General features: G+C 50.5%; 1 protein-coding gene across 11 annotated transcripts in view; it reads left to right on the plus strand.

The window, feature by feature from the left end:
- IQCE (IQ motif containing E) overlaps window positions 1-23,385 on the plus strand; it is a 46,268-nt gene that overhangs the window by 17,243 nt on the left and 5,640 nt on the right. For 7 of the 11 annotated variants that reach the window (XM_025416104.3, XM_025416106.3, XM_025416108.3 and 4 more), the window contains 13 exons: window positions 83-196; window positions 327-377; window positions 3,292-3,362; window positions 4,365-4,437; window positions 4,669-4,718; window positions 6,022-6,185; window positions 7,654-7,709; window positions 8,874-9,073; window positions 11,497-11,601; window positions 12,338-12,394; window positions 12,802-12,892; window positions 16,999-17,169; window positions 21,363-21,386. In XM_025416104.3, coding sequence (XP_025271889.1) covers window positions 83-196; window positions 327-377; window positions 3,292-3,362; window positions 4,365-4,437; window positions 4,669-4,718; window positions 6,022-6,185; window positions 7,654-7,709; window positions 8,874-9,073; window positions 11,497-11,601; window positions 12,338-12,394; window positions 12,802-12,892; window positions 16,999-17,169; window positions 21,363-21,386 — 1,227 coding nt within the window. The remainder of the gene's footprint in view (window positions 1-82; window positions 197-326; window positions 378-3,291; window positions 3,363-4,364; window positions 4,438-4,668; window positions 4,719-6,021; window positions 6,186-7,653; window positions 7,710-8,873; window positions 9,074-11,496; window positions 11,602-12,337; window positions 12,395-12,801; window positions 12,893-16,998; window positions 17,170-21,362; window positions 21,387-23,385) is intronic. The other 4 variants (XM_025416109.3, XM_025416111.3, XM_025416107.3 and 1 more) reach the window with 3 other exon arrangements.

A 23,385-nucleotide genomic window follows, 5' to 3' on the forward strand; every position in this document is an offset into this window, starting at 1 on the left:
GCTCCGGCTGCTATTTCCCCTGGCATTTGTGTGCGCACATGTGTGCATGGGTGTGCGTGTGTGTGGTTATGTTTCCCTTCAGTCCCTGCACATGCAGAAAAGTGACGTGGATCTCATGAGAACAAAGCTTCGGCGCCTAGAAGAGGAAAATAGCAGGAAGGACCGGCAGATAGAGCAGCTTTTGGATTCATCCCGAGTAAGTCGTGGTCCTGCAGTGGTGGCACCCGGCCATGGGCTGGGAAGGCACAGGCTCCACTCCTCAGGCTGCTGGGGGGAGAGGCCGTTCCCTCTGCCTGTGTCTTCATCTCTCCATCTGCTTACTGCAGGGCCCGGATTTTGTTCGGACTCTGGCAGAGAAAAGGCCTGATACTGGCTGGGTGAGTACCATCTCCAGCAGGACGCATAACCTTCCCACTGAAATCTGAAAACAGCCCACGGTTGAGGGATGCCTTTCCTCTAACACAGTCGTGCAACAATGACAGAGATGAGGGCCCAGAGCTCCCTAAAGCCAGTCTCCATGCAGCCAGAGGGCTTGCAAGAGGACACCGTGGGCACTGTTAGGGGACGTGAGGGGGCTGAGCAGGCTCCGTGCAGAGCAGGAGGTACACTGTAGGGAACGGGGTCACAGTGGAGATGTCTCCCGCCACACCCTATACACACATCGCGCTGAACTAATGACGCTAAGTGGAAACAGAAACAGCAGACACACACACGACACCTCTGCTGTGAGACTGCACAACATGTGGTGATGGTTAAGGGAGCCATTCTGCAGTGGGTGCAGTGGCAGGAACCATGATACACTTTTGTCCAAAAGTGTATCATGATAAACCTCCTGAGTCAAGGGAGCACAGTTTTATAGAAATGCAAAATTCAAAAAGAAAGTGGGAAGGGACACGGTTTTGAGATTATTGAACACAAGGAATTAAGAAACATTAGTGAGATGATTGTTGGGTTTGGTGACACAAAATTTATAACCAAACCCTCTGAGACCACAGTGGGAACTGGCTCGACATAACGGGGAACGGGGGGATGTGAATCAGTTCAACAGAGTCCTCTATCCCGAGCGCACGGAGAGTCTGTGCTGGCCTGTACAGAAGGCAAGACTCAGCCCTGCATAAATGGTTAAAGCCTGGCTCTGCTCCGAGGACAGCACAAAGGAAATGCTTTCAGGGCCTGAGAACAAATCCAAGTGTTTCCACAAGAAAATCGTTTTTAGATGAATAGCAACTCCTGGATCTTACATGGTCGTACATAATCTCGTTGGATTTTTTGTGGTAGGGAGTCAATCTCCTTTTTTTAAAATCCAGAAACAGGTTAAGAGATTCTCCCCACTTGGGTTCGTAGTGAATCCACAGGCCCCATGCAGGCTGGGTGGCATCAGCCTTGGTCCCCGCCACTACCTCAGCCGTCAATACTTGAGTGAAGATGTTCACTTGAACCACCATGAGTAAAGCCCTCATGCCCTAAAACAGCAGAATAAACAGATGGTCAAAACCAGTGTCCGCAGGGCTGAGAAGGCACAGGCATACTCGGAGCTGGATGCTGCATTTTAAGTTGGCACGACTGAGCCGAGGAATGGTCCGTGAAGTCATGCCTTCCATTTGTCCAGTACTGCTCTCTTTCGGGCTGTATCTCTGGGGAAAAAATCCAATATAAAAGGGCTTTCACATAAGGATATTTATAGCTGCCCAATCGCGAGGGGAATATTGCGGAGAAACCATTAAAATTAAAATAACACTACATTAAAATACATCTTAAGAAAAATGGTTTTTAAAGACTATTAAAAATGATTTATTTTTAAATTTTTTAATTTTTAAAAAATGATTTATAAAGAATATACAACTATGTTCAGAATCATGTGATTAATTTAGGTGAGGATTTAGAATTATGTAAATAATGCATACTTGTAGAGGAAGGGCTTTTTTTTTTTTTTTTTTTAGGAAGGGCTTTTTGCATTTTTGTTCTGATGCTGTGGGGTTTTTGGGTTTTTTTTCTTAGACTTTATTTTATTTAGAGAGAGACTGCATGTGAGCAGGGGGCAGGGCAGAGGGAGTGAGAGAATCTCAAGGAGACTCTGCTGAGTGTGGAGTCTGATGTGGGGCTTGATCTCCCGACCCTGAGATCACAACCTGAGCCAAAACCAAGAGTCAGAGGCTCAACCGACTGAACCACCAGGTGCCCTGCTATGAATTTTTTTTTCAATTAAAGTTGATTACAAGTAGAAATTCTAGATCCTCAGATATGTACCATTCCCACTTTCATATCCGTTGCCAAATCACCCTTCAGAGTCACTGCGTCTTGTGACTAGACACTTGTGCTGGTCACCATCTCCCCTCAAGAGACATTTGCACACATGCACAAGGAAGGCTGGATATCTCCTGCAGGCTTGTTTGTATTCATAGCTTAGACATCTGTCAGTGGAGAAATGCTTGTCTACACCAAATGATCGTACTGTGCAAGAATAACCTAGATCTGTAGGCAGCACAGGGTTAGACCACCAAGACCGTTTGTGCTGTGAAAGGAACGACTTGCAGACTGCGTGGTGGGATGGCATTTCTGCAAACACAACAGTGCCATAATGCCAGTGGGGACACATCCGTATAACAAGGTCTAAAGAATACAGATTCAATTGGTAATGATATTTAGTTGAGAGATATAAGGTCAAGGAACATAGTTTATAATGTTTTAATCCTTTTTGCAAGGAGATGTATTCATGTGTTACTAATATAATTTAAAATTAGCTTTTAAAAAAAGTCATTTGGCTATTCAAGAAGAAAGGAAGAGCTATTCTTCCAGGAACATAAGGGTGCCAGCTCCCAGAATGGTACGTTAGCAGAGAGAAGGAAGAAATGAGGTGGATGAGTGGTCTTTCCCCAGAAGGAAACATGGGGCCATGGGGGGCTTCTCCAGGCCTCTACCGCTCTGCTCACTCCCAGGGGAATACTGTGGATGCAGTCGCCCTGGGCAGGGTCACAGTTGTCAATCTTTGTATCTAGCACTGTGGTGGCTCCTGTCAGCCCTCAAGTGTGGAATGAGGCCAAGGGGAGGGCCCTGCACCTGCTGGCACATCTCTGGGGCCCGCCCCACTGTTGCCACCACGTACTGAGCCAGGGGGACAGTTGGCCCTCTCTTTGCTGCGCCTAGAGACTACAAAAGAAGCCAGCAACAAAGGGGGCAGTGTGTTAGATGCTGCTGGGTCCACTGGCCAGGGACAGTCTTGAGTGTCCAGAGGGAGGAGGAGGTTGCGGACATGGAGGCAGTCAACTTGATGTGCTGGTGTTTGATTGGCAGGTCATTAACGGGCTAAAGCAGAGGATTCTCAAGCTAGAGCAGCAGTGCAAGGAGAAGGACAACACCATCAAGTATGGAGGCGCTGGCCATGGGCGGGATGGGGGGAGGTGAGGGAGGACAGCAGGGGGGACTCTCGAGGGTCACCACCTGACCTGGTCTCCAGTAGCAATGTCTGCTCTGTCTGCAGCTTCAGTCCCCCTACAACCCCATCCCATGTCCCTTATCCCAGTTTCCTCTTTGTACTAAAGAAATGAAAACGAGTATTAGCCATCTCTCCCAAACATCACTGGGGGACAGTATCTTCCTTAATCTCTTTTCCTGTCCCCACTGCATTTAAGAAATGCTTCCTTTCCTTGGTCTTCTGTGGATTGCTTGAGTATGTGCCCATGGGTCTGTGGTCTTGATGCCAGCTGTCAGTGCTGGGACACCAGCTGCCTGCCTGGCCCCTGCCTCATCCTGCTGCTGCTCAGGGCAGCGGGCAGCCTCACACACTCTCCCCTGGTGATGCGGTATAGAGGAGTGTCCATCCTGGCCCTGGTTCCCCTCCCTATGTTTCTTGCTGAAATTGTCACCTATAAAAATTTGGATTTTTTGCTGGTTTCTCCTATGTTACAGATTCCTGAAGTCTGTAACTGTACTTTCATTTGTCTGCAAAAGCTTTTTGTCTAAGTCTGCTGGATGCTGAGGGTGGGGGAATGGTACTGGTACTGCAGGAGGGAAGTGATGCTCCTTTCTTTTGAACTGCTCCTCCCACCACCCCCAGAGGCAGCTGTTCTCACCTATCGTGTACTTAGTAGTTACTCTGCTTCTTCTCAAACAGCCTTCTATTTAGTAAGAAATTGCTTTAGGGAATCTCTTATGGCACCTGGAGGTGGCTGGTCCAACAGGGAGGGGTTCCTGAGGGTGTGAGGATCCTCCCATGGGCCTCAAGGGGAGTCCATGAGGCTCCCTGCCCAGTTCGCTTCTCTTGCAAAGCCCTTCTATCACTGTTGTTATGGGAGACACACTTCCCCTTGTTGGTCTGCCCTGGGGATACCAGCACTGCTGTGCTAACTCTGAACTTGGGTTTCTAGCAAACTGCAGACTGACATGAAGACCACCAACTTGGAAGAGATGAGGATTGCCATGGAGACTTACTACGAGGAGGTGTGTGGCCTTCTCTGGGTGGGGTGGGTCAACTGCTGAGCTGGGCAGTCACCCCACAACGCCCTGGGGACCCTGTTCTCCCATTTCATCTTTGCTTGACTATGAATCCCAGAAACTCAGTGCTTACCTCCAGCCACTAGGCAGAAATCAAGAATCTGATTATGACTTTTTTCAGAGGAGGGCCTTCATGCTCATTTTGTATTGTAATGGACTTTAATTTGGTGTTTACAGATTCATCGTCTCCAGACTCTGCTGGCAAGCTCCGAGACTGTCGGAAAGAAGTATGGTCATCTCCTTGGGAGCTGTGTTTTGTGTTTGGTCCTAAGAATAGCATAGGCATTACATGGGAAGTGCTGGCAGTACCCACACCTGCATGGTTTGTTCATTGTTAGAGTGGACCTGTTTCCATTTGGGATGGTTACACAGGTGCCCTCGTGGTTGCCACACACTGGCTACTAACAGCGTGCTCAACTCTCCACACGTTACTTCCCTAATTCCTACTATGGAACACTTCCCTCATACAGTTAGAAAGCACTGTTGTTGAAAGCAGGCCTTCCTTGTCAAGAAGACATTTCATACCCAACAGTAAACACAAGTTCATTTTCCTGAAGGAGTTTATTAGGAGAGACATCAGGGTTTCCTTATCGCCAAGATTCCCTCACTGCAGATTTGGCCATGCCACTGGCCTCTGCACTGAGCTGCATATGTGTATCACGCATTCACCTTGTGCCACGCACAGCCTTCTCTTTGCCCCCTTTGGCTTGGCAAGCTTTTTCCATAAAGGACAACTGATTCTTGCTGTTTGAGGTAGGTATGTTCTGTGCAGCATCCACAAACAAATACAAAGCCATTCCCCTGGGGGACGTACAGAGTAGGTTCCTGCGAGCCTCAGGTCACGACATCACCACCCACCCTGTTTCTGTGTGTATTTCTGCTGAAAAACCACTTATTTAGTACATACTGCTGATTCCCAATATCAAGTGGCATCACACACATGTGCTTTCTGGTGATTAGGTCCATGGGGCAGACCCGAGCATTGTGCTGAAGAGCCCGTTTTAAACCGTGAGACCACCAACGAAAGACACAGGGAAATACACACTCAATATAGTGGAGGTGCTGCTTGAGGAGCACATGGGGACTCCACCCACCCTCCCACCAGGAACTCGCCCTGAAGCTTCCCGCCACCCTACCCATGTCCCTGAGTGACTGTGAAGCCACCCCAAGTATCAATTCAGGGGTTACAAATAAATTTTAGCAAGTAGGCAAATTTGCAGGTACAGAAACTGAACAGGCTGTATGTTAGACTTTCTGGGATAAGGGGCAAAATCAGAACTGTTAGACAAGTGTTTATGTAACAAGACAAAGTAAGTTCACACAAACTTTTTAGTGATGCAATTTAGGATATGTTACTGTATGTTCCTTGGAGTTCAAAGTCTGTGTTTCCTGTTCAATTGCAAATATGCAGAAATCTCTCTGAGCCAGGGCCAGACACCCACAGGCTGTTGTGCGCCCACCCCTCTTTTAAGGCATTTTATAAAGTCAGTTTAGGAGCTCAAACCTAGCTGTTGGTCTTGTTGTTCCCAGGCCTCCAGGGGAGAAGAAAATGGGCCTCAGAAGACAGAAAAAAGTGAGCAGCGCCCTCCTGAGCTTGTCCCGGAGTGTCCAGGAGCTCACAGAAGAAAACCAGAGCCTGAAGGAAGATCTGGACCGTGTGCTGAGCAACTCTCCCACTGTCTCCACCATGAAGGGTACCATCCCTGGAGCCGCCCACAGAGGGACGCTCAAGGAGAGGCCACCTCTCATGTTCTTTGAGGGAAGATGCAGGCAGAGGCTGTGGGAGAGTCTTGGCCCTCCCGCCCAGCCCCTGAGGCCTGATTTCAGTTGCCACAAATGCAGACAATCCTGCTAGGCTACACTAAAATGTATCCCAAAATCTAATGGGTACCTGCCGTGTGCCAAGCACCCATCTAGGGAGTGGAATAGAGTGGTGAACAAAGCAGACATCCCTTGTAGGGGGTGACTGTGTCATGACTGTGTCATGCTGGGAGGGGAACAAGAAGTCAACCCATCAGCTGTGGGTCAGGTGGTAGTGTCGTGGAGCAAAATAAAGTGGAAAGTCAGCAGGGGTCGGGGCAGGGTGTGCACCTGTGAATAGGGTCTTCAGGGACAGTGACAGCTGACAGACCTGGGACAGCTGAGGGACAGCCAGGCCCATAGCCAATGCGTACAGCATGTGTCGGCAATGGCAGGGTGGAGCAATGAGACAGGAGCCGGGTCAGGTGGAGGGCAGGGTTGTGCCAGCCATGCCCAGGCCCTGGGGGTTTGGGCCTGGGGAGAAGACCAGCTACTATGCTGAGCAGACTGTAGAAAAGCAGATGGGGAGACAGGGCTGCTACGATGTCCTCATACAGGCTGCTGACCACTTGGAGCAGGGCGGCACCATAGGGCTGAAAGGTAGCCAGGTTCCAGATACCTTTGGGAGATCAGGTGCAGCCTCTGATGCAGGAGGAGCTAGGTTCCAGGGCTTTTATCTGAGCAACTGAAAGGACGAGTGTCCTTTACTGGGGTGGAGGTGACAGGAGCAGGTCTGGAGGAAGGGAACAGGTCTAGTCTGTGGTGTGTACTAAGTATCCAAGTGGAAACAATGTATCCATGAGTTCAGGGCAGAGGCTCAGCAGGTGATCACCAGCAAACAGAGGACTTGGGTGAGATTCAGAGCACCCACGAGTCAGTGGTGCAGAGGAGGGCCCAAGTGCAGACCCTGACATGACATGGCAGTGTGCAGAGGGTGACCGGCGAGGTGAGCCAGCAGCACTGCTGCCACTAGCTGGCGAGACAGCTGGAAGAGCTAGGAGGGCCAGCGAAGGAAGTGCCCGCAGGAGGGAAGGGGCAAAGGATACAGCAAAGTGGACTCGTGTGACCTTGAGAAGGACCATCTTTGACCGGGGGCGCCAAAGCCCAACGGGTAGAATCAGGAGTAGGTGTCACACTACAGACAGCTCCACAGTGGGGGGAACAGAATCCTTTGCGGGGAGGCGCCATTGGGTTATAAGAACCTGCCGGGTGGGGGTTTCCCGGCTTTGCTTCTGGCTATGCGAGCTGTGCCAGCTTGTGGAGGGGGAAACTCACAGGCTGTGCTTGAGACAGTTGGGCTGGGCTGAAGGGGCCATCGGATGGTTGTATGAAGTACATCTTTAAAACCGTTGCTTCCGTCAGGTTACATGGAGTGGAGTAAGCCCCGGCTGCTGAGACGGATCACAGAGCTGGAAAAAGTGAGTGGTGTGCCTCTTAGCCCACCTCCTGTCCTTTAGGATCAGCCTGTGCTCAAAGAGAAGCCAGACAGCTTATAAAGTGGGAAAATAGACAAGTCCTCTGCTCATAGGATACTCAGAGAGGACATGTTAATGAATAGTCGCTGTCTACTGGATGGCACTCAGGGCAGACTCCTTGCAGGTCTGGATGAGACCAAGGGTCATGTCCTTCCTGTCTCTGATATTACAGGTGGTCACACGGCACATGGTTTTGGACTCTGTGTGTGACTAGGGATGGATGCAGGTGATCCTAGAGCCTTTTAGAAACTCAGCCTGACGTGTGCATGTGAGCTTTCTACAGGCCGGTCCCTCACCATCCTATATATCTGAGTCATCAGAAAACTCTATGTATCCCCCGGAAAATTGGGGAGATGAATATTTCCTCATATCTGCCATGTGAATTTGTAAATTTGGTATCATTCCTCTGGTCAGTAATCAATCAGATTCTACTGGAGTTAGTCAGAAGTGTCAGCATATTCTGAGTAGCCTGGTAAAGTGGGAGCTGCCCCCTTATTTGGCTGAGCAGAGTAAACCTAGAGGGGAGCATTAAAAAAAGAACTTTACATATTTACACAGCAGAAAAACCTAATAAGTTTTATATATTGTGGGTATTTTGAAAATAAAGTTTGTTAGGAAAGGAAGTCAGCCAGAGGTGGCTCTGAAGTGCACGAGGGCAATACTTTGCTGATGCAGGCTGGCATCAAGCAAGCCACAAGGCATCAGGAGTTCTTCGTGGGCACAACTGGGTTATCACTTAAGATTAAAATCACAGAGTTTGAAAATTCTAGAAATCCTAAGGAAATACTAGAGTAAATGAGCACAAAGAAGAGAAGCTTATGAATTTCCCTTTCATAGGCCCTGTGTTCTGTTTTGTTAATGGTGCCTTGCCCCCACTTGTCCCAGGCTGGGCTGTGCTGGCAGGGGTGCTCTTCACTTCCCCAATGGGCTCCTGTCCCAAAAGGCTCCCGTGAGGTGGAGCTGTCCCACGATTTAAGGTCACACCCAGAGCTTGTCCCATACCTGGGCTTGGGACGAGTTTTGCTTGGTCACTATCTCTTCCTTGGGTTTCATAACCACAACATAAAATGAGAAAGAACATCTAAAAAATGCATGTGTTGCCTCTAGAAAATAAGTTCGATGGAAAGCCCCAAATTACATGCTTCAGAAGTGGTCAAGGCAAACGCTGTGGTGCACTCTGCGTCCAGCTCCACTGTGTCCAGGCAGCCACGAGGTGACCAACACGAGGACAACGAGCATCTGCGGGGGACTGTGCGGAGCCTGAAAGGCGAGCGGAATGCCCTACAGATGCAGCTGCAGGAGAAAGAGTAGGTCTCGGGGCACAACTGGCACTCTGGCCCCCCGGGAGGGCTTGTGGCTAGAGACTGGCATTCTGGTGAATACAGGGGAGATGCTCAACTCCTGGTAGTAATTCCTGGGGTAGTTTTGTAGGATTCAGAGACTTACTGTATTTTTTTTAAAGATTTTATTTATTTATTCATGAGAGACACAGAAGGTAGGGGATCCCTGGGTGGCGCAGCGGTTTGGCGCCTGCCTTTGGCCCAGGGCGCGATCCTGGAGACCCGGGATCGAATCCCACATCGGGCTCCCGGTGCATGGAGCCTGCTTCTCCCTCTGCCTGTGTCTCTGCCTCTCTCTCTCTCTGTAACTATCATAAATAAATAAAAATTTAAAAAAATATATTAAAAAAAAAAAAAAAAGGCAGAGACATAGGCAGAGGGAGAAGCAGGCTTCTCGCAGGGACTCGATCCCTGGATCCTAGGATCATGCCTTGAACCGAAGGCAGACGCTCAACCACTGAGCTACCCAAGAGTCCCAAACTCCTACCTTTTTGAATGTTTACTTAGTGGCAACATTCAGAGGGAACAAAGACTAAATAATAAACATAACGAATAAATTATGTTCTTAAAGATTTTATTTGTTCATGAGAGACAGAGAGAGAGGCAGAGACGTAAGCAGAGGGAGAAGCAGGCTCCCTGCAGGGAGCCCGATGTAGGACTCCCTCCCAGAACTCTGGGATCACAACCTCAGCCGAAGGCAGAAGGCAGATGCTCAACCGCTGAACCACCCAGGCGTCCCAACTTCCTGTATCTTATTTGTGAAGTAAAAGTCACTTAGTGGTGAAAAGAAGACCTTAACTGACCATATTACATCATTGAAAGAAGGGGAGGTATTTAAATCTCTTTATGCAGAATTCTAGAGTGATTTCCAAATTCTTTTTTTGGGAAGAATTGACTTTCGTTGACTTTTGTAAAGTAGATAAGCCAGTTAAATCTTCTGCAGAGTGGTTCAGAGAGCAGTTATATGTTTATGACATCCAGTCTAAATGCCAAATAAGACACAAATTCTGTGAAGTGTTCAGTGTGACCCTCAGAGTTTGAAAGGCAAAATCTCCAGATTTTGCTTGTTCACTGTTTTTTTCTCTAGTGTCTTGATCTATAGTTTACTGAAGATGTTTCCTCTGCTGTTTACTTGTGGCTTCTCTGGTCGCAGTTCTGTCATAAGTAAGCGAAACCCATGCATCTTCTGAGATGGGGTTTATCTCTCAGAGTGGCCTAGGGAAGCCACCAGCCTCAGCATCACGTGGGTGCTGATGAGAGATGCAAAACCTAGGTCCCGCCCACCCAGGAGCTGGTTAGATATGTAGAACCTAGGCCCTGTCCACCCAAAAGCTGGTTAGAGATGCAGAACCTAGGCGTGGCACACCTGGAAGCTGGTTGGAGATCTAGAACCTTGTCAGACCCAGATCTCCTGAATCTGACTCTGTCTGATGAGGCCCCCTGATGATTCATGTGCACATTTAAGTCTGAGAAGGACTCCCTAGCTGACTCCTCACCTACTAAGTTCTCTGCTGCCTTCTGTTTACAGCAGAGGAAAATCCCTTCACACTCCACCTGTTCTTAGTCCTCCAATCCAAGTACATCTATGTGAATTGGTAGGTTCTTTGTAAAAATTAGTATTTATCAAAAAAACTGGGCTAGTCGTTTTGAAAGGTAAATAATGCTAGTCATTTTGAGAGGTAAGTAACGTCTCTGATAATCTCTTCAGCTGTCACCTGGCATGATAAGAGCTTCCACCTATTCAGCCCTTACTCTGTGATAGACCCTCTTTGAAATAGTCAAGGTTTTTCCTCTGATTCATAGAAGATTAAGGGACCTAACTTTTCTAGGTCCCTTTCAGTGAGCAGTGGAGCTGAGTTCAGACTTGGAGCGGTGCTCTTAGCCACATGCCACCTGTAGGACCAGGAAAGCCTATCAGGGAGCAGTTTAGTTGGAGGTCCCAGGTCACCCCCTTGTCCTCAATGGCTCGGCTCAAGTAGCAGCCCCGTGTGGTGCAGGCAGGACCCTCCTAGCACTCATCTGAGATACGGTTACATACCAATTGTGTGACTGTTGGGATAAAGCCTCTCTCCACGAGAGCAGGGCCACAGCTCATCTGAGCCTCCTCGCCACTGTATCCTGGGTACCTAATAGCTGCAGGCACATAGCAGGTACTCAGTGAATATCTGGAGGAACAGCCCCCCAGGGTGGCAGGCCTGTCGGGTCTTCTGGCTGCGTGGTTATAAACAAGTGCCTCTATCCATTTGCCCCCACGTCCATCCACTGTCATGAGGAAGGAAGTTGGGTGACCTGATGTTTTTGGAAAGCTCTTCCTGCTTTGGTGATAATTCATGTAACCGTGGTCCTTCATTTTCACGAACTCTGAAATGTTTCTGGTTCTGCATGTTCAGTTTGGAGATGAAGCAGCTGCTCCAGACAAATGCTGACCTGCAGAAGGAGCTGGAGGACATGAAGGGAGGTGAGGAGGAGAGAAGAGGAAGAGAGGAGGCTCTGAGGTGAGCATGCCAGGAGTCAGAGGCTGTCAAGAGATCCCACAATTCCAGGCATTTCCAGTCTTCCCTCCGTACAGCTTCTGGAGCATTTTCTTACAGCCCCAGCCTGAATCTGTCACTCACTTCCTGACATCCTGCAGGAGCTCTTTGTGTACCTTAGAGTAAAAATCCTAATTCTGGGAAAGAGCTCTTCACAATCAGGCAGTTTTTGCCTCTGTGTTGTGATGCCAGGTCCTCCACACACACCCTCCACTGCAGCCACAGCCACCACGGGCGGCCATCCAGGGCCAGAATCCTGCTCCTTCACGATTGTTCATAGACCCCAAAGGAGAGACAGCCCCAAGCCCATCAGCTGAGGCACAGATAAGAAATTCAAGTATGTCCACCTGAAGGAAGAAAAAGAAATAGGTTCTGGCACACATGATGGCGTGGATGAGCCTCCGGCACAGGGTGCCACATGAAGGAAGTAGACAGGAAGGGTCACAGACTGGATGCGCACGGGCAGATTCTCAGGGAGGGGTGGGGGCAGGGAAATAAGCAGGGGCTGCTCCACGCGAGGCTCCCTTGGGTGGGAGGAGTGTTCTGAATTGGTGGTGATGGTCGCACCATGTTCTATGAATTTTACCTCAATGAGAAGTGCCCCCCCAAAGTAGGCTAGAACCCTGGATGGAAATATATACCACTCAGAATAATGAGGAAGACACAGATTGCTAAAATGAATAAAAGTACTTGTTTTCAGGAGAACTGTGATGAGGTTTTGTCGGAAGGCAGGGCCGGAAGAGACCAGAAAGGGCAGGTATGCAGGGAAGAGCTATTTTTCTATTGCCATTAAAACCTATAGCAAGGACACAAGTCCTAGTTGCTTCCACTCACATTGTGCACTGAAAACCCCAAATGCTGCTGGCCCATGCATCACTCCAGCCACCAGGATTTTTCCCACACATCAGAGGCAGTGCTGGCCCTGGGGATCCTCCGACACTGCCCTCCTGGGGCTGCCAGCCTGGCCGCAGACACAGGCCACAGGGCATGGTCCTGCAGTAGGGACCCCATGCTGGCCAACGTGCAGGGAGGTGGTACTGGGGGCCTCAAATGGCTGCAGGAGAGGTACCCCCGCAGGCGGTCCTTGCAGTCACATACAGACATGGAGACATGGGCCACTGCATGATGACCAGTTAAGATGTCATCCTCTCCCTCCTACTTTAGAGAGGAAATTCAAACGCTTGTGAAGAAGTGTCAAGAACTGGAAGAGATTAGGAGAGCAGAGAGAGACAACCCCGTGGAAATGAGTCCTGAGGTATGGCTCAGCTGGGCTTCAGACTTCCTGTGCAAGTGCCGTGGGGCTCTCGGCCTGAGCGGGACATTCTGCTGGGTTGGTCCCCTGGTTCTCCTGACTCTGGCACTGATAGGCCGTTCCCCTTACCGTCCCCCTTGATCTCCACAAATTGCGTATGTTGAATCCAGGATCTGAACTGATTAATTGTCAGTTAAGTGACTTTTTTGAACAGTGTTTGAGTCTTAGATAGTGAAGTTGAGTGAAGATCTTCCCCGGATTTCACCTATTCAGAAAGTCTAATTGTCCAACAAGGGGTGTCTGTTAGTGGGTGAGGAGTTTGAGAAGGCCTTCTGGGGAAGGGGCAACGCTTGGGGAGGACCTCCTGTCCCCAGTCCTGCGTGTCTAATGTAAGCTTCAGACGATGACATGGACACAGCCTGGCCAGGAGAGTGCTCACTGTGGCAGAGCATCTTCCGAGACCCCCGTGCCTGCCACTGAACTTTGCACATGTCCAGGTGTTGAATGAGTGTGTGGCAAATGGCAGGTTCAAGGTGAGAGGTAAGTTGCAGGCACCTGCCCTCCTGTCCCTGTCCCCTCATGGAGGCAGCTACAGCTGAGCTGGTCTTTGTGGCCACAGGGGCTGGCTCCCCTGGCACCACCTTTGAGCCAGAGCAGCCCTCTGGTACCCACTGGCCCTATGCCACCTGCACTTGGACTTCTGGTGGCTGCACTGTGCCTCCTTGCTAATCCTTTTTTCCAATTGATGGATTTTTTTCAGGTGGCATGTATAATCTATTAACACAAATAACATTGGTATTAAAATTCTGTGGTAGCAGTGTGCTCCAAGAGGACTCCACCATGTAAACGTGTGGTAGATAAAACCAGGCTGGTGGGGAAGCGTCTACAACGAGCACACGTCAGAAATGGTAGATAACACCTGGCGGCCCCTTTACGATCCCTTTTCCATGAGCCCCCATCTACTTGCTACAGACACGGTAACACCCAGGGGATCCACCAGGACAGTGGGCCTTTACGGGGTACACATCATAGCCAAGAAGTTCTGTTGCTTCAGAAGGCGACTTACTGTTTTATAACAAGTGACCTGACAGAGATGGTCACTGGCCGCCGGGAAAAGAGAGTGTCCCCGGGCTCTAGGGCTGCGTTACCTGCTGAGGGTGAAACAGACACGTTCTGATGTTTGAATCTGGGCTGGCTTGTGTCTTCTGAGGCTGGCTTCCTGAGCTGGAGTCTCCGTGGGGAGGGCTCTTACACTACATGACATGGTGTGTACTTCAAAAACAGAGAAGTGCTGACAGTCGGGAATCCGCAGAAGCTGATGGGTGCAGCTCTGGTGGCAAATGGAGATGAGCCGCAGCTTACCAGGGAGGCAAGGAAAGGCAGTCTCGTGGTGCACACGCGCTGGAGTTCCTGAAGGTTGCGTGACAGCCTTGGTGCCGGCATATCCTGCTGGCCAAGTGTGAGGGTTGGACTATATGAGTCCTTCCTGAGCCTTTCTGGAAACTATTTTTGTGGTTCAGTAAAGTATATTTTTTGTGTTATCTGTGGGATGCATTTCTGTGCTGGTTTCTCCAAAGTGCTTTGGTTAATGTCCTGAGTCCTGTAGAGTCACGGTCCCAGTGTCCAGGAAGCCAGCCGTTCTGCATGACCGTCACCTTCCAGGGGACCCCTTGCCCCCCTGCATACCGTGCCCGCTGTCTGCTCTGGGTGGATAGATGTGAGGCCATGGCTGCTGGGGTGGGGGCATGTGGGCGGTGGAGCTATGTTTGTGTGTCTCCGGGGACCACCTCACTGGCAGGGGCCCCTTTTCTTCCCGAGCGGGTGCTCACAGGGCTCTGAGCCGACAGGGCTCCCCCATCTGTGACTTGTCCACTCTGGGTGATCCTGACCCCTCGGAGGCACCCAACAGAAGCAAACGTCAACTCTTCTGCTTGTTTTAATTCATCTGGTTCTTGGAGACCCCTCCCTCTACAGAGAGACCCGCTCAGGGTTCCTGTAGACACTCATGTGGGAAGCAAAGCAAGTTTCTCCTATTGTCTCCTCAGAGTGTTGACGCGGAGACAGAGGAGAGTCACTGTAGCGCCAGGCTCCGCCCGTGCGCTGATGTTCCCCCACGGTCAGGAAGGTGGCTCTGGTGCGGGCTCCTCGTCCCCCAGGCCTCGCGCTGACCTCCAGGATCCGGCACCAAGGTATTGGTGCCGGCACAGGCCCACTTCTCTGCACACCTTACCACAAGAATGCCGCTTTTCCTGTGAGTCCCAGCAATTCGGGATTTCGATCCTCCACTAACCCAGTGTGAGACACAGTGGCTGCACTGGTAGGGAGCCCTGATGAACGTTCTTTTTCTCAAGGTTTGACATCCTCAATCACCATCTCTACGTCCCCTGAGAGGGGCTTCTCGAGGTTTGCCCAGTGTCAAAGTTATACTCAGGACTTACTGAGGCATCTTATTCAACCTGGAGGTTTTATGTCCCTACTATCGGCAGGAGCCTACCTTGGGCCCCAGGTTTCACGCTGTTCATGCCAAGAGTGGGCCAAGGGAATAGCCATACCCTCTGCAAAGCCACAGGGACAAGGATGTTAGGTAGCCTGGCAGTAGTGGTGCAGACGCCATGGACGGGAGACACACGGGTGAGCGGTGCATTTGCCAGCGGGAGAGCAGGACCCTGTCCAGCCACTGCTGGTGGGGAACAGGTCTCCACTGGCTGACTCAGAAAGCCACCTGTGACCTACTGTTTGGTGGAAACAAATCTATCTCTTCCAGAGAAGGTCACAGCAGCGATCCCCTGAGATTAGAAAAAAAAACTCACACTGGAAAAAAATCCGAACAAATTACCAAAGTATGGCTTGTTTCTGTGTGGTGGGACCACGAGCAGTTTTATTTACCCCAGCGTAGTCTGAATTTTTTATAACAGGCATGTATATTCTTATAACAGGCTTTGGGGTTTTCCTGCTGGAAATGCATTTCCAAATGGACTTGGCTCTCCACGTTTGGACATGGGTGATGAGTTGTAGGTTTAATCAGGGGGGCAGGGGGGCAGTTTCTAACAGTTGCCTCAAGGAATTTCTCTATCGAAATTTAAAATCCTTTCAGCTATTTGCCAAGAGTTTTGGAGTGAGTATCCCTTTATCTCTAGGTGACTGATGGGACTCTCTTGCTCCCATTGGGACAGGCCACATAGTGACAGAGGTCATGTTGCCACAGAGGAACATCGATGTGGGGGCATATTGGTACCGAGGGAGAAGATAAGCCCCTCTCCGGCTGGATGTTGGGGGTCTCGGTGGGTAGTAACTGGGCACGCCAGGAGGGCCTGGTGACAGTGACTGATCCACTAGGGGCCCCGGGGTGTGGGTGGTGGGCCTGGCTCCTTGGACCTGGTACAGTTCAGTTTTTACCAGTTTCCATCTTCACGAGGGGGTCCTCCAGCAACATAGGCCCCCAGCGGTGAGGACGATAGTCCAGGGTGTGGATTTTTATTGAGAGATGTCATTGCAGATAATACATTTGGACTCTTTTTTTTTTTTTAGTTTTTTTTTTTTAAAGATTTTATTTATTTATTCATGAGAAACACAGAGAGGAGAGAGAGAGAGAGAGGCAGAGACACAGGCAGAGGGAGAAGCAGGCTCCATGCAGGGAGCTTCTTTTCATCATGAAAACTGAACTAGAAATCTATTGCCTTCAATCGCAAAGGTCTTTAGAGTAAAAGAAAGACCAAAAACAAGGTGCCTGAGAAGCAGGTAAACCTTGCAATAACACACACGTGTCACTGAGCTCAGGAAGTACATTGTAGCTTCGGAAGGGCCACGTGTCAGACTTACAGGGGTGTCACCCCGTCATCCTCTCATGGGAGTGCCATCACGCCGGGTTTAGAGAGGTGGATGAAAACCACCTTAAAGCCATTTATTAGCTGTACCTTGTTTCTGCAGAGATTTATTTATTTATTTATTTATTTTGTAGTACGGCATACTGAACGTGTAGGTACAGATTTTTCCTCCACATTAAAAAATCTAGTCTGATGAGCTCAGCCTGTATCATGCCAGCATCCTGCCACCTCACCCGGTACCCATCTTCCCTGCCCGGCTTAATCGTCCTTTGCACCTTTCTGCAGACCCCAGAAGAACCCCGACCTTCCCTTCCCACCAGCAGGCTCTCTCAGCAGGACCATGAGCCAGATCCAAGTGAGGAGGGCTTCTCTTGGCCCCCCTCCACCTGCTCCGAGGGGCAAAGAGACACGGCAGCCAGGATCCTGCAGGCCCGCTGGAAGAGATACTGCCAGCAGGTGAGAGCCCGGGGGGCCTCACTGTGGTCCGCTCCCTCTGCCGCACAGGCTCTGTGCTCGGTGCCGCTGGCATGCATGGAAATGTGGGACAGAATGTCGTGGGGGGTGAGGGGCAGACCAGCACCTGGACCCAAAGTAGCTCCTACAGGGACCCTTACAGGGTCATCTGGAGGTGGAGAGGGGCAGTGGCTTGTCCGGAAGCCTTTGTTAGCTCACTGACTACACAGCGGCAGGTGGCTGGTTCCAAGGGAGACCCGCTCTGGGTGCAGCCCCTGACCGCACTATGAAATCTCTGCCCTATCCCCCTAAACATGGCTGAGCATGGGCTCCACAGTGAGGTGGATCCAGTCTAGAAACAACTGGAAATTCAAACCCCCAGAGAAGCCCCTCTTCTGGGGTTGCCTGGGGGAAAGCAGCTCAGGCTGTGGTCTATTTTCCTGGGACTCTGAAAAACCTGCCTTGAGTGGCTGCTCCTCAGGGGACACCACCTATAAGTTAGGGTACAGGAAGGCCACCCATGAAAGCTGAGAATGTATGTCTCAGACCCCAGGAGACAAGGAGCTATGAGTCTGTGCTGAATGCCTTCATGCTTGGGGAGAGGTGGAGCGAGGAGCCCAGGGCAGGGGAAATAGGGTGACGGGAGGAGCCCAGGGCAAGGGAAGTGGGGTGATGGGGGAGGAGCCTGGGGCAGAGGAAGCAGGGGAGATGACGGGGTGGGGGGGAGAAGGGGAGCCTGAGGTGGGGGAAGTGGGGTGACTGGCAAGGAGTCCAGGGCAGGGGAAGCAGGGTGACAGGGGAGGAGCCCGGGAGACGTCATGCTATCTCGTGGAGGGAGGACTGTGGCTCCATTCCTGAGCTTCTGGGGTAAGAGTGGCTGTCTCCTTGGACGAGCTCTGCGCTCTGAAAGAGCTCCTGGCTGTAGAACATGGCAGGGCCCTTTCTCCCCGGCTGAATCAACAGAGACTGTGCAGCTCTCTGGCTGTCTGAATATCATAAGATCTTAGTTCCAGAAGGCTGTCCATAGAGTTTCTTAAGCTACTGTTTCTTCGCAATTTCTGTTATGAGAATGTATAGAACATTTAGAATATTTGGAAGAACTCCATGTATTCAGGAAGGTACCACGCAAATTCTTGCCCCTACCTCAACAGTAGTTAACACTCAGCATTATTTCTTTTCTATGTGGATCGTTTCTTGGTACAACCTTATGAGAGTAAGTTTTAAACGTGAATTCTCGGCATCTTCTGAGCACGAGGGCACCCAGCTGACCACAGCAGGCACCCTCAGACACCCCAAAGTGAGGCAGAGGGTGTCTCATGGCCTCTGGCCTACCTTCATAGCCACATCTCCCCACGTGCCCCAGGATCCCTTCTCAAGGATCAACGTTGTCAGCCCCAATCCAGTCAAGGTTGAGCGTTGACCCACATCCAGTGAGAACTCTGCAGTGTTCCTGCACGTCCTTATGAAGAGTGAGGGCCAGTCCCCTGCAGGGTGCCCACGTCCAGGATCTGTCCCATTGTGTTCCTGTGGTGGCCCTTGTCTCCTCCCTGTAAGTAGAAAGTCAGGGGTGCAGGCTTGATGCCGCTCAGGTTAGGCCTTTTGGGCCAGAGCATCATCTCCCTTCAGGCACAGGTGAGACCAGGGAGTCCTGTTCCTGTGTCTGACCGCAGGCACAGGGTAATGTCACGGCTGCCAGCTTCTGCCATTGTCAGGCAACACCTTTCTCATGACAGTGACCCCGTAAATCTGTGGGAAGAATGACCTCTTTGCACTCTGGTCCCCACCTTCCACCAATGGCTCTGCACCCTTCACACATCTTTACTCAGCCCATCATGTCACACAGTTATGGGGGGACTTCGGGGCTGGCACTCTTCTGTAAAGCAGCTTTGCTTATCGGCTGGTCAGCAGGGCATCACTCCATGGTCTCCCAAAAAGGCAGGCTCAAAACTTCCCTGTTTCCCATCAAGCACTAAGTAAACCCTGACTTCAGAGCAGGGGATTGTTCCGGTGGTCATTCTACAGGAAGCCAGCAAGCTTCTTCCCCCACTCTATATGAGGGCTGGGACATTTCTGGCTTTTAGATTAATTAGTCATTTTTTTCTTTTCTCGTTCAGCTTGTCCCACATCTGGTCAGTGGGAGCGCTCAGGTCTGGCTCCTGGGCCTTTGTTCTTGTCAGCGCACTCTCATCTTCTGGCTCAGGAAGGCATTGCAAGCTCCCCGTCCTCCTCACCCCAGACCTGGAGGGAGCTCACCATTACTGAGCCGCTTGTCTGTCTGGGTGCTGCTTTTCCCCTCACCTTTGTCCTCATCAGACCTTTCCTTAATTAAAAAGACCAAATGCGGGTGCCTGGGCTGCTCAGTTGGTTGAGCATCTGACTCATGATTTCGGCTCAGGTAATGATCTTGGGTTCTGGGATCAAGCTCCACATCAGGCTCCACGCTCAGTGGGGTACCTGTTTGACTTCTCTCTCTGCCTCTCTCTTTGCCCCTCCCTCTCCTTTTGCCCCCTTCCCTCTCAAATTAATTAAAAAACTCAAATTTAATTAATGAATTAATTTAAAAAGACAAAATGTAAGGTGCTCTCAGAGCAGTGCCCTAGCTCACTGCTCCCCACCAACTTGGCAGGACCTGTCACCCACATTGTCTTCCACTGCCTGCCCCTCCGGGAGCTGGGGCACAGCTGACTTCTTGACACGTGAGCGGAGTCATTTCTTCAGGATTCTGTGTTAAAAGAACTCAGAAACATCAGATGTACATGCCTACATCTGAGAATATAGCATTCAAAAGGCTACTTTTTTTTTTTTTAAATATTTTATTTATTCATGAGAGACAGAGAGAGGCAGAGACACAGGCAGAGGGAGAAGCAGGCTGCATGCAGGGAGCCTGATGTGGGACTCGATCCTGGGACTCCAGGATCACGCCCTGGGCCAAAGGCAGACGCTCAACCACTGAGCCACCCAGGCATCCCTCAAAAGGCTACTTGATTGGAAATTGGGGTCCTGGGACCTCAGCCCCAGGTCCTCTTGGTCTGCACGTCTCGGACTCATGTCAGGGTGTGATGGTGTCTGAAGCCATGAGGAAGAAGGCCCTGGGCCTTCCTGGAGCCCCCTGGCAGTGCAACTGCACCCCACACCCGGCTACACTTTCTGCCATCAACAGGCCTACAGCTGGCCACACTCCACCATGCCTCCTTGACTCAGAGTCCATTTCCGCAAGCAATGTGGTTCCATCTTTTCTGCCTGTCTCGAGTCATGGCACATTTCCACTCCTCCACTTTTGCACTTTTCAGGCTCACCATTAGACTTCCTCACTCTGCAGCTCGCCCCACGTCCTTGCTGGTGCTATCCTCATCTGCTGCTTGGTGGTTTCTTGGCCAGTCCTGATTGTTACTATTATTCATTCATTCATTCATCTTACATCCTGCTGGTCCTCATACTCCATTTTTCCTTAACCCGTCAAGGGTCAAATCCTCTTCTATAATGGCCGTGGGCCATGCACTCTGATTAATATCAAAAAGGATCTGGCAAGTATGTTTTGTTGGCTGTGGTCATTGACCACTATAGCTCGTGTATCATCCCGGGCTTTCCACATCAGAAGTACTCGGGCTTCCCTGACATCTATAAAAATACACATTCCTGGGGCCTCTGTGCTGGTTCTGGCTCAGCCTTGGGTGTAGCTCAATCTTTGTTCCTCCATTCCCTGGGTGCTTCTGACAATGGATTGGGAGTCAGTATGGGGACCCTCTTTGTAGCTTCTTCAGCAGACATGACCATCCAGAGAGGACACCTGTGTCAGGACCGCTCTGGCTGTGGGAAGGGTCTTCCTCACTTGGGGCTGAAGACAAGTGTGCACGGTGGTGCCTGTGAGTCATGTCTCACAGAGAGCTGCCATGGGCTCGCCCAGAGCCACAGGCGACACCGACCTGGCTCGTCTGCAGCTGACTCATCCTAAGAAAGTTGGCCATCTGGATATGGCCGCTGGCTCCCTCAGCACTGCCAGCTGAGGACAGGGATGCACCCAGCTTCCTGGGCTGCAGGTGGTGAGGAGGGCGCTCTCGATGAGGGGAGTGCCCTGGTACCCCAGTTCTGCTTTTCTCCATCTGTGATGACTGTGGCAGATACAGGATCAGGAAATGAACACTGTATTGTGAAAAATTCATCCTCGTGTTAATTCATAATGTATCTCTTTATTTCAGAAAAAAGAGGCTGTTCTGGCTGAGGTAAGCAAGGTTTTTTTCATCTGTTTCAAAATATATAGTCTTGCACTAGAGCAAAGTCACAGTGGGATGTCTCACACACTGGTTTCCATGAAATCAGACCAGACCCGGGTGATACCAACGTCAGAGGAATATTGGGATAACTTCACATGTTCAGATATATTCAATCAATCATTCTTTCAACATACTTTTCTTGATCATCACTTCAGGTCTGGTAACCCGGTGGGCCCTCAGGACTCAGAAAGCTGTTGAGACAAGTCATTGCAGGTCAGGGTGTCAGGTGTGCCTTAGGGCTCTTGTGAAGGCCAGGCACAGGGCCTGGGGAGTGTGGGGGCTCCCAGGCGTAGGGAGAAGACAGGCGTGCACAGGAGCATGGCTTGCTGGGGAGAGAGCAGGTCTGTGTGATCAGTTGGAAGCAGAGGTTGGAGGCAGCAGCAGAACTGATGGGAGCCTCCAGCTACCCAGACCACCCTGGAGACCCACACGGCCCCGTGCTGCTGCTGTTGCCCGCCCTCAGCCTATTCCCTATGCAGCCTCCAGGGTGACATGTTTTAAATGATAAATAACACCATCACTGTACATGACTTGCTCTCAAACTTAAAAGCAAATGTAAAGCTATTGCCTAAAGACTCTCCATGTCACACTCTCTGGCTACTCCTCCAGCCCTGCTCATTCTTCTCTGGCCAATCTGGAGGCTTCTTCAGCACTCCTCGGAAATGCGAACCTTATTCCTGACACCAGGCCTTTGCACTTGCTGCTCCCTCTGCCTAGAAGGCTCTTCCTCTAGACACTTGCATGCCTTGCCCCCTTGCTTTACACAGGAAATGTTACCTCTTCAGAGACCCGGTCTCTGAATACCCCACATCGGCCATCACTCCAGCCCCATGTCCTGCTTTATTTCTCTTCATAGCTTTTATCCCCACTTGATATTTTGATATTTTACTTTTTTTTTAAATTGCTTGTCTTCCATTGCAATGTAAGTTCCTTGGAGGCAGGGACCACCTCTGTCCTCACACCACTGTATCCACAGTTCCTAGGATGTTGCCCACCACGTGATAGGCATTCAGCAGATTGTGTGGAATGAATGGGTGAGTGAATGGGTGAATCTGGGATTCCTCAAAGGACTGTATAGAGTGTTTCCCAGCCAGCTAGCTGGCTAGCATGTGCTGTCGTGTTCTCCTGCTTGTCTTCAGGGGTCTCCCCAGGCCTGGTTGTCCTCACCTCCCCAGCCAAGGGATGATGACAAGACCCCTGCAGGATGCTGCTGAGCTGGGCTTCTGTAGTGCTTTGGTGGCTGTCATGTCACCCCAGCCTGTGTCGCTCATTACGAGCCCTCGCTATGGGTCATCTGCATGCAGCAAGCCCCCCACCCCACCCCAGGTCGGTCTATACATGCACTTGCTTATGCTCACCGCGCTTTGTTGGGCCTTGTCTCTGAACCCTGAGTTCAGGACATCTCCTTCACTGCCTCCAATAACAACAAAGCAAAGCTGTTTCTTTTAGTTACCGTGATGCTGGAAGCATCTTAACCTCGAAACACGCGACATATCAGGCCCCAGTGTGCTCGCGTGGCGCTCGCCTAATATGCGATGAGAGCTCAACCCTTTTGTCATGCTGTGACGTTTCCAGCCAGGGCTGCCCCTGGAATCCAGAACAGTGTTCTCAGACTTAACAGAGCATCCATGTGTGTGTCTGAGGAGATCATTTAAGATTAAGGTCAGAGGATAAATAATCCCTTTGCTACCGTTTGAGATCATGCTCTGGCCCACTTGGTTTTGAAAGAGGTATATAGAAAGCAGGTTGCATGGGCTTAACTACCCAATATGGAAACATAACTGTGTTTAGAATATGGACGAATATGAGCAGCTAAATGTGATAGCATTGAACAGATGCCTGGGTTCAGATGCTGGGTATGCCTCTTCCTGCACGAGGCAGTAGGCAGGAGACACAGAGGCTGTGGCTATGCAGCAGTGAGAGAGAAAGTTTTCTCTGCTGATAGAGC

Source organism: Canis lupus, chromosome 6, assembly GCF_003254725.2.
Source record: "Canis lupus dingo isolate Sandy chromosome 6, ASM325472v2, whole genome shotgun sequence".
In the NCBI taxonomy this organism is placed as follows: domain Eukaryota; kingdom Metazoa; phylum Chordata; class Mammalia; order Carnivora; family Canidae; genus Canis; species Canis lupus.